The sequence below is a fragment of the Camelus bactrianus genome, chromosome 4, assembly GCF_048773025.1.
Source record: "Camelus bactrianus isolate YW-2024 breed Bactrian camel chromosome 4, ASM4877302v1, whole genome shotgun sequence".
In the NCBI taxonomy this organism is placed as follows: domain Eukaryota; kingdom Metazoa; phylum Chordata; class Mammalia; order Artiodactyla; family Camelidae; genus Camelus; species Camelus bactrianus.
Window position 1 is genome coordinate 21922740 of NC_133542.1, and position 15591 is coordinate 21938330.

At 40.9% G+C, this 15591-nt stretch overlaps 1 protein-coding gene across 13 annotated transcripts in view; it reads right to left on the reverse strand.

Annotated features, from left to right (window-relative positions):
* CCDC171 (coiled-coil domain containing 171) overlaps positions 1 to 15591 on the reverse strand; it is a 388533-nt gene that overhangs the window by 85487 nt on the left and 287455 nt on the right. For all 13 annotated transcript variants that reach the window (XM_074361538.1, XM_074361540.1, XM_074361545.1 and 10 more), the window contains one exon: positions 2003 to 2188. Coding sequence is in view for 1 of the 13 variants with exons in the window: in XM_074361544.1 (XP_074217645.1) it covers positions 2183 to 2188 (6 nt within the window). In the remaining 12 variants the exon portion in view is untranslated. The remainder of the gene's footprint in view (positions 1 to 2002; positions 2189 to 15591) is intronic.

The following is a 15591-nucleotide window of genomic DNA, read 5'->3' on the forward strand; positions in this document are numbered from 1 at the left end:
CCTTCAAATAGTATTTATTTTTCTGCTCCAGGCCCTGTACAACTTCTTTTGCTACATTATCTCATTAAATCTTCTCAATAATCTATATTTTATTATCCCAAAGTTAGAGCTGAGAAACCTGTGACTAAGAGAGGGCAAATAATTTGCCCTGTGAGCATCAGAGTCAGGTCCTGACTGTGTCTATCTGTCCTCAGAGCCCACCCTGCATGTTTTTGCCTCCTGCAGGTGATGTGGGAGAAGTGGGTTGGACCCCTGAAGCCCTGGATTAAGGAGCTGGGCAGTAATGAGTAAACAGAAGGGATAGAGGAAAGAATTTTGAGCAGCAGAATAATGCAAAGAGAACTACATTTAGGGAGTAGTAATCTGACAGTGCGAGACAGGAGGCTAAAGGGAAACCTGGAAGTTTTCTAAAGAATAAATGATGACAATCTGGCTTGAGAGGCTGCAATGGGAAGAGGAAGGATGGGCATGGTGGTCTCTTCAAGGGATCAGACACAGACTGAGTATGGAGGATAAGATCATTCTGATTATTATTCTGTGGTTTTTAACACTGGGAAGATTGTGCAGCTATCAGAAATAGGAAGCCCAGAGAAGGAAACAGGTCTGTGAAGGAAGAAAATATACTGGGGGCATTTGGAGTTGAGAACACCAGTAGATCTGATGGGTGAAGACATTCCTCAGACTGTTGGAAAGTGGAAGTGTCAGACGTTAGTTTGAGAAGTTTGAGCACTCAGGCAGGAAAACCATGGCAGCCAGTGTGAGGGTTGGGACCACACGGCTAAAACCTTCACATTGAAGCATTTAGGAGTCCTCAAGATGCTGGCTGGCTCCCTGCCTGCTCACCCTGCCAGTCTACACCCTCTATCCTTGCACACCAATCCCATCAATCACCCATGAATGGAAAACCAAGGAATATCAGACACTTGAGGAGATCACAAACATGAATAAGGAAGATCGAGATGAATAAACACGAACACATGACCCCAGAGGAACTGGAGATCATTCAGTGAACCGAAATCACTTTCACTGGTGTTCTGCAAGAGATTTGAGATAAAACTGTATCCGTGAAATGAGATCATGTTGCTATGATAAAAGAACAACCAGAAACCCATAAAGAATTCTTCAAAATAAAAATTATCAGTGTCATAGTAACAAAATTGCAACAGAACATTTGGAAATAAAATCAAGGAAACAGCCCTGGACAAGGAAAAGCTGACCAAGTAGTTAACAAAGCCTAAAACACAATAAGAGGAAAGAGACCCAGATTGCCAGTCCAGGAGGACCAACCTCTGACCAATCAAAGACATAATACAAGAACAAAAGCTCATGAGTCTACATGTCAAAGGAGTCCATGAGGTCCCAGCACAAGCAATAAAAGAACCACACACCCTTGTAAAACCTCCATACCAACAACACAGAGATCCTAAAATCTTCTAGAGCTAAAAAGACAGTTCATCTTCACAGATGCCGTGGGCATAGGGGCAAAGAGGGCAGTGGGGAATCACACGTGGGACATCCACCCTGTGAATGCTTCAGTCTTGAAGGCCTGCCTTGGGAAAGTTCCAGTGAGCCAGAATTTAATTCCCTTTAGTGTTTGCTTGCCATAACTTTCAGGAGAGAACTTCCTATTTGGCGAGCAGTCCACATGGGTCTGACGCCATGAGCAGGACGGAGTGGTCAGGGAATGAAAGAGAGTCTGTCCTCTCTTCACCTCCTCAGGCTCCGCAGAGAAGGAACGGGCGCTGCTGGCTCAGTGGGGATGAGGCTCTGAGTCACTAGGGTGTCACAGTGTGACAAGACCAGCAACCCTTGAGAGGATGAGGAACTGAGACAACCTTCTGACGGGTGGGTGGGGAGGGGAGAGCCCCCTCTGGGAAGGGAAACCCTTGGGTCTCAGCTGAGCTCCTCACACCACTGTCATTTCCTGTCCATCCGTCTCCTGCACTCACCGTGAGCTTTGGGAAAGCAGGGTCTTATTTAGCATTTTTCATCCTGCACTTACCCGTCCTGGTGCACAGTTCAGTAAATGCTGAGTGGCTGTCTGGACAGAGGCAGGAATGGATGAATTTCTCCCTTTGTTCCACAGAAAAGGTGACAGTGGCTTCTGGCTGGCCGTGCCTCTGGAAAGTATGCACGTTCTGCTCCATTATTAAAAGAAACTCCGCATAATTGGGCTCCGTTGTCACTCCTAACAACAGAGAAGACCATTTTGCCTGTCATTCTTCAGAAAAATTGTGAATAATAAGTTCATATGGATTATTAAAACTTCACCTCTAAGAGAACTACACTGCAAAATATTTAAAACACAGCATTTTTCACACTGCTACTCTTCCTCCAACGGTGTCTTTCATTCCTGCTTCCAGAACTGTCTTTCTGTGCTGTTCCTCAATGTCTTTACTAAAACTGCCTTCTTTGCCTGTGGCTTACTCCATTGACACTCACTGTGAGGCCTCTGCTCAGATGCACGATCTGTATCCCTGCTGTGAAACCCCATGTGGGGACACCTCTGACTAATTCACTTCCATCATTGTTTCCCAGGGATCCTACAATCCCACTCCTCTTCCTCCTTTAAAGGCTAAATGCTGTCTCTGAACCATCCGCTAAAGGGCATTGTGTACACAGAAGGCAAGCGCCCTTCAACCCACAGGCAAATATTTACCTCGCATGATTCACATTACTGGCCTCCGGCAGGAGCTTAAGTCTCCTCTCCCCACTCCCTCTTTTTCTACACGTGGCTCCAGACTGAAGTATTTCAGACCACAGTTGCTGTTTCTCATATGCACCCCCAGTGCCCATGATCCCTGGAGTGTTGCTCAAGATCACCTCCTCAGTTTTAAGAAGGGACTCTTCCTTGCTTCCCCTACTCTGTGGATGAACCTGCCACAACAACTGTCTCTATGTTACACTAAATGTTACCTTTCCCAGCTTCTCTTCCCTGTTAAAATCCACATATTCTTACATATGATTTTAGCAACATATAATGAGACAAGGAGGCCATCTCTGGTTGGGTCTCACAGAGTTACAACATTTGGTGAAGGAGGTGGGGAGGGAATGACTCATCCAGAAATGACTGGCTGGTTCACAGTAACCAAACTTATAAGGGACTGATGTATAAATCAGAAAGTCAGTGCATCAGTTTTGTTATAGCAGATAGAACTTACTAGTGACTCAAAGGTTGTATCTACTTTTGAGGAACCCACCTTTCCAGGATCCAGTTGCCTAGAGTACCAAGGTAGGAATCAGATAGTTGATAGAAGAATATGTAATCAGAGTGAAAGCAGTTGAACAATCTTGTGGAACATTTTGTCCAATTTCTGAAAGGCCTGATGGATTATTCCTGCCTTTCTAAAAAAGCTCATCTGATCAATGGCTAGATGACATGAGTCCATTAAACACAGTCTTTCTCCCTTGAAGAAAACTAGACAGTACACTTCAACTCAGGCTGCCCAACTCAATCTTTTCAACACTCTGCCCATATCACCGACATGATGATTAATTTAGCAAACTGAATTCTTACAGGGCTGCTTTTTTCTTTTATGTATGTGTGTGTTGTGGGTAGATGAGAGTGATCTTCCATTCAATCATCTAAATTCAAAAGTTGGCTGATGTGTTTGTATTTCACTATTATAATGTCCATACTGAATATTCACCATGTTTAGAACCACTGGCGTAATCTCTGCATCTCTGTTAGTGGTTGCCAAAAACAAAAAACAAAAAAAAAAACCTCCCAATTTTCACATCCTCTCTGTGTCTCCTGAATAAAAATCTACATTGAAGGAGATGGGACCAAGTGATTTCAAAGGTCCCTTCCAGCTCTATAATTCAAGGATTTTATGCCTGAGATCAGTGTCCTGCTCTTAAAAAAATCAAATGACCACATAAGACAAAGGCCCCCTCATTTGTCCTGGGCACACAGCAAATGGAAATTTGCACTGAAACTGACTGGAGAAATTAGAAAAAGAGCAATGAAATGATGCATCAAGTGTCAAGAGCTTTCTGAGGGGACGAGTTCCTGGTTCAACTGCGTGTCTTACTTAGGTTCCAAGCCAACAATATTTACCTATCTGACAAGCTATTGGGGTGGAGGGTAGAGGGGTAAATTTTATAACTATCAAAAAGGGTTTTGAAACACTTGGATGAAATGTACCATACAAGGACTAAATATTCTAATTGGCCCTTTTCTGTCTCTTTATTTGCCAGTGAAACTAATCCTGTTGATCTCTCGATAACGGGGGCGTTTAGAAACAGAATTCCACGCTCAGACAAAATCCAGGTATTCACTGTTAACCGTTAGTAAGTGTTGTATGTATGAGAACTGGGGTGTCCTCTTTTCCTTCAACTACAAAGTGTCCCTTTGGAGCTCACGCTTCACTCCCCCACACAAAATGCACTTTGCTAAAATGTTTACTGTGGAGTGGGGTCCTTGTAGAAGGCTGCTGAGGAGGTGAGGGCTGTGTGCAAACACACGGTGGGGAGTCTGGATGGGTTTACAGTAAGCACAACCGCCCCACGGGGACTGGAGCCTTTTACCTCTCACTGGGGGGAGGGAGGGTGGGGAGTGTCTGCCATTGACCGGGTGCTGCAGCCCCAGAAATCAATTCAGCTAATGAGGGCTGCAGCTGGGAACAGAGAGGAGCAAGTGGGAGCTGGCAGGTGACGTTGTAGGCTGTCTGCAGACACAATGGAAGCACAAGAAACAGTGACCACCACGTCCGTCCACTTCACCTTTGGATGCTGCAAACTCGAAACTGGGTAATATGAGCCAGTATTAAAGGCCTAAAGCAGAGGTTTAGATACAGGCTGCTTTCCTGGTTGAATGGAGGTCTTAACTAACTCGTCAGCCCAGGACACAACCAGCACCAGAAATAACAAATAAGGGAAAGAAAGATGATTTTCTGATACTATATGCCCTTGAGAATGTTGAAAAATTCAGCCAGGAAAAGGCAAAGTGTCACACTTAGAGCTACCACTCATCTCTCGTAGAGCAAAGATCAAGAAACCAGGACCCACTGGAGAAATCTTACCCAATGCTGTGCTTTCCTTGCTTGACCTGGCTTTGTGTTGTGTTTCGTTCTGTTTTGTTTTAATTTCAAAAGTCTTTGGTGAGTTTTCAGGGCTGCACGTTGTGAGACGCCAGGTATACAACCCAGTGTGGTAGTTCCTAAGTGCTTCCCCATTCACCAAATGCCCCACGGCTCCCTTCCCCTGAACCACATTTCTGCTACCTGGCTGTCCCTACAGGTGTCTAAATTGTCCAGATTTGACACTAAGATGTAGAACACCAAGATTTCTGAGGAAAGCTAGGAAAGGGCCTAAGGCCTAGAGAATGACATGTTCTGCCCCTGACGGTTGTTTGAAGCTAGGAGCTGGAGGAGGTGTTAGATTTCCTTTCCCTGGAAGAGCCTGGCTTTGGATGGATGAGTTGTCCAACTGTGTCTAAAGTGGAAGCCAAACTAGATGTATTCACACACACACACAAACACACACACATACATCAGTTTAAGTGAGAGATAATTCCTTTATCATAAAATTTCCCATTAGGGTATACAAGTCAGTGGATTTTAGTATATTCACAGATACGTGCAACCATCACCACAGTCAATTTTAGAACTTTCTCATCAACTAAAAGAGAAATCCTCTACCTTGCAGCAGTCACTATCTCTCTGCCCAGCCCAGGCAACAATTAATGTACACTCTGTCGCTGTAGGTCTGCTTATTCTGGACATTTCATACAAACAGAATCACATGTGATACTTTGTGGCTGGCTTCTTTCATTTAGCATACTATCTTCAAGGTTCTTCCATGCTGTAGCATCAATCAGTACTTTATTCTATTTATGGCCAAATAATATCTTATATTGTGGATATACTGGATTTTATTAATTTACTCATCAGTTAATGAACATTTGGGCTGTTTCCAAGTGTTGTTTTTTTTTTTGCTATTATGAATAATGCTGCTATCAACATTCCTGTATAAGTTTTTCTGTGGCATATATTGTGGTTTCATTTAAGTAATATTGAGGAGTGGAATTGCTCAGTCAGATGATAATTCTATCTGTAACCATTTGAGAAACTGCCAGACTGCTTTCCAAAGTGGTTGCACCATTTTACATTCCCACTAGCAATGTATGAGGTTTCCAACTTCCCCTCACTCTCCCCTACACTCGTTATTATCAGACTTTTTTATTATACCCATACTAGTACGTGTGAAGTGGTATCTCAGCATGGCTTTCGGCAACGTGTGGAGCATCTTTTCATGTGTTTACTGGCTCTTTATATATCTTCTTTGGAGAAATGTCTATGCAGATCCTTTGTCCATTTTTTATATGTCTTCCTATTATTAAATTGTAAGAGTTCTTATATATTTTGGATACAAGCTCCTTACTGCAAATATAATTTGCAAGTGTTTCTTCCACTCTATGGATTACCTTTTCATATCTTGATAGGATCTTTTGACACACAAAAGTTTTTAATATTGAAGACATTCAATTTATCTATCTTTTCTTTTTCTTTCGTTGCTTGTGTCTTGGTGTCATATTTAATGTTCCATTGCCAAATCTGAGATTACAAAGATTGACCTCAGGCTTTCTAAGAGTTTAAAAGTTTATAGCTCTGAAATTTAGAGCTTTGATCTATTCTGAATTAATTTTTATAGTATGTGATGTGAGATAAGGGTCCAACTTCACTCATTTGGATGTGGCTATCCTGTTGTCCCAGCATCATTTGTTGAAAAAAAACTATTCTTTCCCCATTGAATGGCCTTGGCACCCTTACCAGGTTTCTTCTTAAGATCTCTTCCAAGTCTGACACAGACTTTCTTACAGTCTTAACCTTCAAAAGCCATCCCTCCTTTTAATCTTATTTAATATAGCCAGAATTCCTACCTTTCATGAGTGCAGAAATGTCATGTTTAAAGTCAGGTTTTCCCCAAGTCTTCCTGAGAGCCCCCAGGACACACTTAGGTGTCCCATGGTTCTGTCCTAATGGCCATTTGCCTTAAAATGCAGCCACCTCTCTCTCTGGCCCCCAGTGCTTGCCATTTTGTCATGGCTTCTGACTGTTGCCCCTCTCCTTGGATTCCTGGGCCCCAAGCATGGCCACAAGCCTCTCTCTTAATTGCCAGAGCACAGCTAAGAAAATGTAGTAACATCTAACACAATTTTACTGAAGGCCTAGGGTATGATGCAGAAAGAAATTACAACACAGGGGACAATAACATACAGTTGGATGTTGGGGATTGCTGTCCCAGGTTCCACTTTGCTGTCCACGAAGCAACCACTGGATACCTCCCACCTTAGTCCTCTGGGCCAGTATCACCCCAGGGCCAGTATCAGCAGAACTTCCCCAGATAAATGTGTCCTTCACCTGCCCTACATCCACTCTCCTTTTAGCTGAAGGAGAAGAAAATCTTTTCTTTTTCCAAGTTACCATCATTATAATCTTGCAAAGATGTAACTCTGCTCATAGCAAGGATTTTTTAAAATATTATTATGGAGAATAGCTTATGTCCTCTTCATCTTAAATACTCCATCCCAGAAAAAGATCCAGCTTTAACTTTGCAGAACAAAGGAGCTCACGGAACTGTCGTTCCCAAAACAAAAGAGCTGTGTGCACTCAGGTGGGAAGTCAATGTCTACTTCTAGCTGAAACGGAAACTTCTGGCCACACTGAAATCACAGATACTCACCCTCCTATCCCTACTCTTGCCATTAAACAGGCCATCAGGTTCCGGGGTACGATCTCTGGGAACTCTGTTACTGAACCTGGTGTACCACAATAGCTTTTCCTTAGCTCTATTGTTGATTCTTCAATTAGAAATATTCTTAAAGAATTTTTCCTTTTTTTTTTTTTAATGGAGCTACTGGGGACTGAACCTAGCACGCACTCTGCCACTGAGCTATATACCCACCCCAACTCAGTAATTTCTTTAAAAGAGAAGAGTTATGTCTTATTTCCAATTTGGACTTTAAGAAAATATATTCTTACCTCTGATATGCTATCTTTAAGGTTTTTGATCATTTCCCTTATGGCTCTTTTTGGTAAGAAAATGAGACTCACTTAGTAGTTCTAATACTATCCTACTAAAGCAAAAAGGTGACCACATATATCAATAGTCAAATTGATAGAAAACTGAGAAAACCTAAATGCCTTTAACAAGAATCATGTGACTATAAATGACATGCAGACTGTGTGGTTTTTTAATCCAGATAAACTTCTGAGTTATTTAGTCCAATATTATTTGGAAGGGAAATGGAACTAATTTTTTAACAAAACATTTTACCTGGACTGCTATAAAAATAAATTTGAGGAAAAAAAATCTTGAAAGTAGATAGTTAATGGTAATAATCTCTTAGATCTAAAAAATGCTTTACAGGCAAATTGACTGTTGACAACTCTGTTCTTTTTGCTCCAAAACAAGGATTGATCCTCCTTAATTCTTCATTATAAAAAAATCAGAAAAAAAAGAACTAATTCTTATTCTGAGTAACTTATATTCTTGTGCCCAAAATTCCTTTAATAGAGCATCCAGCATAGGGTAGAAACCTAAATAAGAAATTGGTGATTTAAATAAAGTGGAAATGTGAATGTTCTCAAGTCTGCCTGTGTGTGTGGTTTGTGGACGTGAGGCGTCTCCTCCCCCGAGCATCTAGCCTGGCTCCTCTACAGAGCAGGCCTTCACCACTTCCTGTGGGGTGGATTTTACGTGAATGATCTTCATTACCCAAAGTTTATACAATTATTCTGTAATGTTCAATGAAAATGAAAACTTCTTGGACTGAATATTTTTAATAGCCAGACTGCTTGCAAGATACTCCAGGCTGGCAAGGATTTTGCAGGGATATCCGTGCAGACAGTGTCACTGAGGAATGAACAAGCAGGCAGCAAAGCCTGTGGAGGCAGCAAAGGGTCTCTCCCTGGGATCAGTGGAGATGGAAGCAGGGCAGTTCGGCCTTCTCACTCCTCCTCAGTGACCTCAAAGATCCCCCCATCACGGGAGCTGCATCATAAAATGGCTCCTTCGGCCCTTTTCCTTCCCAGGCTCCTTTGGTTTCCCTAGTCCTGACATTATTTACCTTCAACTGGTATTTCCCGAACCTCGGCTCTGTACTACATGATGGGCACACCCAGAACCAAGTGCAAGCTCACAATATAGTGTTCCTTCAAAATTCTAAGGCCAACGTTCTGCCAAAAAAGCTCTGCTCAAAGGGGCATGAAGCACTGAAAAAACATGGGTTTGTAATCAGTGGTATGACATGGTATTGAAAGCCATGGACATGGATGAGTTTGACTAAAAAGAGTATAGGATGAGAAAGACAGGGCTTCAGAATAAGGCCCCAGAAAGATAGATCCTGAATTCCTGTAATGGCCTACCTTTGGGCTTCCTTCATTTCAAAGAGAATTTACTCTTCTATCTTATTTAAGTTACTATGAGTTTTTGTTTTCTGTTAAGTGCATCCAAACTCAATTCTAACTGGAAAAGTAAGGCAAAAAAAGATTAGTCAAGAATGAAGAAAATTAAGGAGCAGTCGTTGAGGTAGGAAGGAAAACTAAGAGAATGTCACAGAAGCCACGGGGACAAAAGTATCCCATGAAGGAGTGATTGGTCGAAAGTGCCCAAAGCTCCTGAGAGATAAAATACGGTAACACTAAAAAGCATTCCTAACTATCCATTGGACTCAGTGGCCTACAAGTCATGGATGACTTTTGTGAAACTGCACACATTTGTAACCAAGATGGAATTCCATTTGGAGTGGGTTGAGTGATGAGCAGTGAAGAAATGGAGACCACAGTATAGACAAACCTTTTGAGAAACCTGGCTGTGAAGGAGAGGCAAAAGATACAGTGGAGGCCAGAAGGGGATGTGAATGAGGACAAGAAAGGTTATTTCTAAGACAAGAGTGGCTTGAGCCAGTCTTGAGAGGAGTGAGATAACAAGAAGGAGCATCAGTCCTTATCCAGACCAGGTGCTATGGCCCCTCATTACAAACACCTCCTCACAAGCACCCTTAACTTCCTTTCCTGTCTCCCTGGCATCTGGGAGGGGACACCTCATTCCAGAATGAACCCACCGATTCTCATGTCTTCACCTAAACAACCACTGGAGAAAATCACGCAGCTGAGCTGACGGGCTCTGTCTAAGAAGCATTCTTCCCCCTCTGAGATGAGTATTCCACGTCTTCTCTCCTCTCCTCAAATCTCCAGACTCTCTCCCCACCCTCAGTCTGCTAACGGCCTGACTTCAACTTCATTGGAAAATCGAGAGCATTAAAAATGGTTTTTAAAAATTTTTTCCAAACTTTTTGAAGTATTAAATAGTATGTTTTTCACCAACACCTCCTTGTCACAGAGATATGTCTCATTTAGGCAATTCTGGAGATGCGCATTGCCTGAAGGAGGGTTACTGTAAGCAGAAAAGTCAATTTTTTTGTTTTTCACAGTTATTTTATAGTCAATAATCTGGAAAGAAAAGGCTTTGGGTTTGTAAGTTTACAAAATTTTGAGTTTTATAGATCTTAGCCAGAAGACACGTGGCAACGCGTGTACATGTTTTGGATTTCACAGTGATGGGAGCTGTGAGGGCACGGGGCACGTGCAATGTGAAATTCTCCTGCCCCCATGGCTAACAGCATCCCCATCCTGGCACTTCCCTCCTCAGTTCTGATAGTGAATACACAAGGGCCTGAGAAAGGTATGGTTGTCAGGGGCTCAAACCCCTCAGGAATGACAATTTGGGTAATGTCACCAGGTAAATCACTGGGACCAGCTAAGGTGATAGCTGAGGACAAGGAGGATTTTGGATAGACAGCGGAGAAGGGAGTGAGTATCACTGGCAGCCCTGAGACCAAATGCAGCAACAGTGGCTGTAGTTTGTCCTTCCAACCTCCCCCTTCTACATTTCCCCTCCAAAAGAGAGGCCCCCTGGCAACCTGGAAGAGCACTCCCTGAACATCTATGAAGTGGGTCTGGACTCTGGCAGCCAAGGAGGTGGGGACCTGCTCTCCCTTCAAGAAAGAACTTGCTGTTCTGATGCAAGGAGTGCTGGATCTAAGAGCCTCTGGCTGTAGCACCTTTGGGATCTTCGACAGTGTCATGCTCCTCTGGGCAGTCCCCAGCCAACTGCTAAACATGGTGGGGCTACAAGGGTCTGGCCATCTCTGCCCGAAACAGGTCTCCTCTAAAAGCTGTCTTTGCTCTAAAGCTCCATGTTGGATTGGCGCTGTCTGGTCTGCATGAGCTTTGAATCTCTCCCTGCCTAATTCTTCTTCCCTTCTTCGCCTTCTATAGGTGTCAGATCAGCTCCACCATCTGAAGGCTTCCTCCCCAGTTCCACTCCCTCTCCCTTGATCTTTCACAGGCATTACTCACACTACTCCTCAATACACCTCTTGCACTCTCAACTCTGTCTCAGTGCTTGCTTCCCAAATGACCCAAAATGACACAGACGGTTGAATGATATGAGACCCAGGATGCAAGTGGACAATCCCCTCACCCTATACCAATTCAGGACTAAGCTTTGTTGATTATTCTTTTTCAATGTATGATGTATCCATCCTTATGTCCCATTTTCATTACCTGTTTGAGCCTTCACTACAATTTGCTTTCATATTTATTTACTTAATTGTGCTTAAAATTATTTTTAAAAATAATACAATGTAGAATTCAAACAATACAGAACTAAAGTTATCCTTTTATATTCCAGTCCTAATCCTCAGAGTTAACCATTAACTTGTACATTCTTCCAGACTGACTTATATTTCTGCATATAAATACGATTATACTAAACATTGTTATGCAACCTGCTGGGTATTTTTAACCTAAAAATATTATTTTGGACATATGAACATCTTTCCATTATCAATATATGTAACTCCACTTCATTCTTTTTAATAGCTGTTATCATATTTAGTTAATGAGTCTGTCATGGAAAAACTTGTATTTCTAGGATTTAGCTGCTATAAATAAGGCTGCAGTGAATCTTGTATTTATTTCTGGGAACTGATGCTCCATGTCTGTCCATTTTTTATTGGAGTGTTCACCTTCTTCATACTGATTTGTAAGAGTTCTTTAAATGTTGGTTTTCAGAGTATAGGTAACCTCCTTGGTTAAGTTTATTTCTAGGTATTTTGTTGTTTCTGATGCAATTGAAGTGTTTATGCCAGTTATAAAGTTCTGGTTCTTGAAGTGAAAAAAAAAAAGTGAATGAAGGGCCACAAATGGCAAAATATCCTTCTTTCTTATGGGTGAGTTGTATTCCAGTACATATATATTTGCTGCATCTTCTTTATCTATTCATCTGTTGATGAGCATTTGGGATGCTTCCATGTCTTGGCAATTACAAATAATGTTGCTATTAATAGCAGGGTATATGTACCTTTTTGAATTAATTCTTATTTTGTGGTTGGCTTTATTCCTTTGATAACTATGCAAGTTTAAAAAGCTAAAGCTCTAAATGTTCTCAGAAACAATGAACAGTACATATATGTAAATTTTTTAAAAATATGTGCAGTAAAAACATGTCATATTAGTTTCTGGTGTACAGTATCGATGGACTTGGAGGGCATTGTGCTAAGTGAAATAAGTCAAAGAAAGACAAATACTGTAAGACATCACTTACACGTGGAATCTTAAAAAATACAACTAACTAGTGAATGTAACAGAAAAGAAACAGACTAAGAGACGTAGAGAAGGAACTAGTGGTACCAGTGGGGATAGAGAGAGGGGAGGGGCAAGATGGAGGTGGGAGGATTACGAGGTACAAACTATCAGGTATAAAATAAGCTATAGGTATGTGTTGTACAAGATGGGGAATACAGCCAATATTTTATAAAAACTATAAATGGAGTATAACCTTTAAAAATTTGTGAGTCATTATATTGTATGCCTGTAACATGTAATACTGTACATCAACTATACTTCAATTTTAAAAACATGATATTGTAAAATAAAATAAATAAAAAGAAAAAAGTTCTTTAAATGTTTAAGAAATTAGCTCATTTTCTGATATGTGTTACAAATATTTTTCTGTAGTTTGCTGTTTATCTTTTGACATTGCTTGTGGTATGTTTTTTTCTATAAAATTTAAAGTGTATACATAGTCAAATTAATGAGTTTTCTTTGTTACAGATTTTAGGTTTAGAGTTGTGCCTAGAACAACCTTTTCTATACCACTATTATGAAAAATAAATCACCTATGTATATTTCTAGTACATTTCTAGTTTTCATTTTAAATATTTAAATCTTTTATTTTATGGAATTTATTTCTGTATAAGTGACCTAGTTTTATTTTTTCCCAAAAGGCTGCCAGTAATTCTAATGCCATGTATTAAACAATTCATCTTTCCCCACGAATTTGAAATACCACCTTTACCACACTCTAAATTCCCATGGTAGTTCTTAATTACTATGCTCCCCAGCCCCCTAGGATCCTTGCAAAACCTGTGTTAATCGGCCATATGTGAAAAAACAAATGAGATAAGCAGCAGAATGGAAACACTGACCTAAATGTAAGTCAACAGGAGAGTTCTCCAAGGTCCTTATCACTACCTCTAAAGTTGAAAGAAATGGTCCACGTCGTCAGTCGGTTCCAGGCAAGCAAGCAAGAGGGCACAGGCCGGGGCATTCTGGGCTCTTGTTGCCTTCTTAATGTGAAATCCTTCCCATTAGAGTCCTTGGGTTTTATGAAAGCGTGGTAGTTTTCAATGAACGCAGAATTCCAGCAAAGCTTTCACTTCAAAGCCTGTTGCTATTACGGCCGCTGCATTAGTAAAGTAAGTAAGGGGATCAGTTGCACATGAGAGCTCTGAGCGCCCTACAGCCGCCCTCAGCAGCAAGACAGCCTATCTGAAGGTGACTGCAGATGGACATGGCCCGGATCTCTGAAGGATCTCGGTGCAGAATCAATTCAGGAACTCACAGATACTACTTATCAGCTCGTGTTTATTCACTTCGCAGAGAAGGGTTTAATTAGAGTAATACATATTGGTCAGTGCTTTGCTTTTAAACTTTACCTTTGGCCCATCAGCAGATCAATAGGTATTTTAATCTTCTTCTGTTTTAGAACTGGTTTTAAGACTCACAGCAGAGGCCCAGATTTCACAATCATTAATTGCTATTATCAGCCCCTTTCATTTCCTAAACGTCAGCAGTTTCTTAAAATCCTGCTCTCATTCCTCAACTAAGTTATCCCTTCTTGTTCACCACTTGGTTCTGCAGTGTCTTTCAACCAAGTACAGAGTTTGCCAATAATGGGAAGAAAAAGAACGCCCTGTAATTCTCCATTGATTAACCAGTCTATCTGCCTTCATCAACAGTTGCACACAAAACTCTAGAAGTACTCTGGCCACTTCTTGATGGATGCTGTCAAGTACTTCCAAGGCCCCACGTGTGTCTGCCAAAGAGCAGAGGACTCATATTCTTTTTCTCTTTCTTTAAACCAGTACTGAATTATCCTCTTTGGGTGGCCAATTATTCTACATATCACAATGTAACATCTTTCTTCCCAAATTGTCAGTATTTTCCAGTGTATCAAAGGTTGGGACATCAGGAGAATCTGCCATTTCCTCACTGCCTAATTCGGGCACATCACTTAATCTCTGTGGATCTAAATATCCTCATCCATAAAATGGGATCATAAGAGAAAATTTTTGGAAATTATGAGATAATACAAATAATGTATTTTGCACAGAGTCTGGATACCATAACACATCCTATTAATGGACTGTTCCTGTTAACAGTGTTGGTATCACTGGTGTTTGTCGACTAAATAAAGGGTTACTAACTGAGTGGACACGAGGACTCTTACTAAATGGTCAACTGTATTCCCACCTGTGAATGCATCTCTTACTCGACTTAGGTAGAAAAGGAATTTGCATGATCCAGCGAACAGTCTTTTTACGTAGTGTACTGCACTATTTCAAGCAAGACTATTTCCATTGGCCACATTATGGAGTCTCCCTTCTTGTACTGCTCTTCGTATACACAATTCCTTTGCTATTTTTATAGAGTTTATTTTATTCTAAACATAAAATTATACATGTTTGTTGTAAAAATATAGAAATCTAGGAAAGTATGATGGAGAAAATAACAATTATAAAGAAAACAAGAATTATTCGTAATTCTACTTCTGGTAGTATTTTGGGTTTTTTTTTCTCACATATATACCAGTGTAGCTATATACATTATGCATACATACAGAGACAGATCAAAATCATTCTGCATATAGAAGCAATTCTACTTAAAAACAGGCTTGGTTCTCAAATGTAAATCCATTTGTTCAAAAGTCCTTAGCACAACATCTGTTGTTGTTGGGTAAAGTCAGACCATTTTGTTCTGTTGTGTAGCTTAGTTCACATCCTCAAAAGACTGAGCAGAAAGCCTATAAAAATAACAGCTTCTATATACAGTTTTATGCCCTACCTTTTTGATCAAACACCAAATCATGAGAACTCTGCATGAGAACAATGCAGTAAGTATTCTATGAAACTGTGATTCTCAATATTGCATTATCAATTGTTGTAGGACTACAAAATTTACTTGACAATTCCTTATTTTGCTTTTACAGATAACCTTGTGATACATATCACACAGAGAG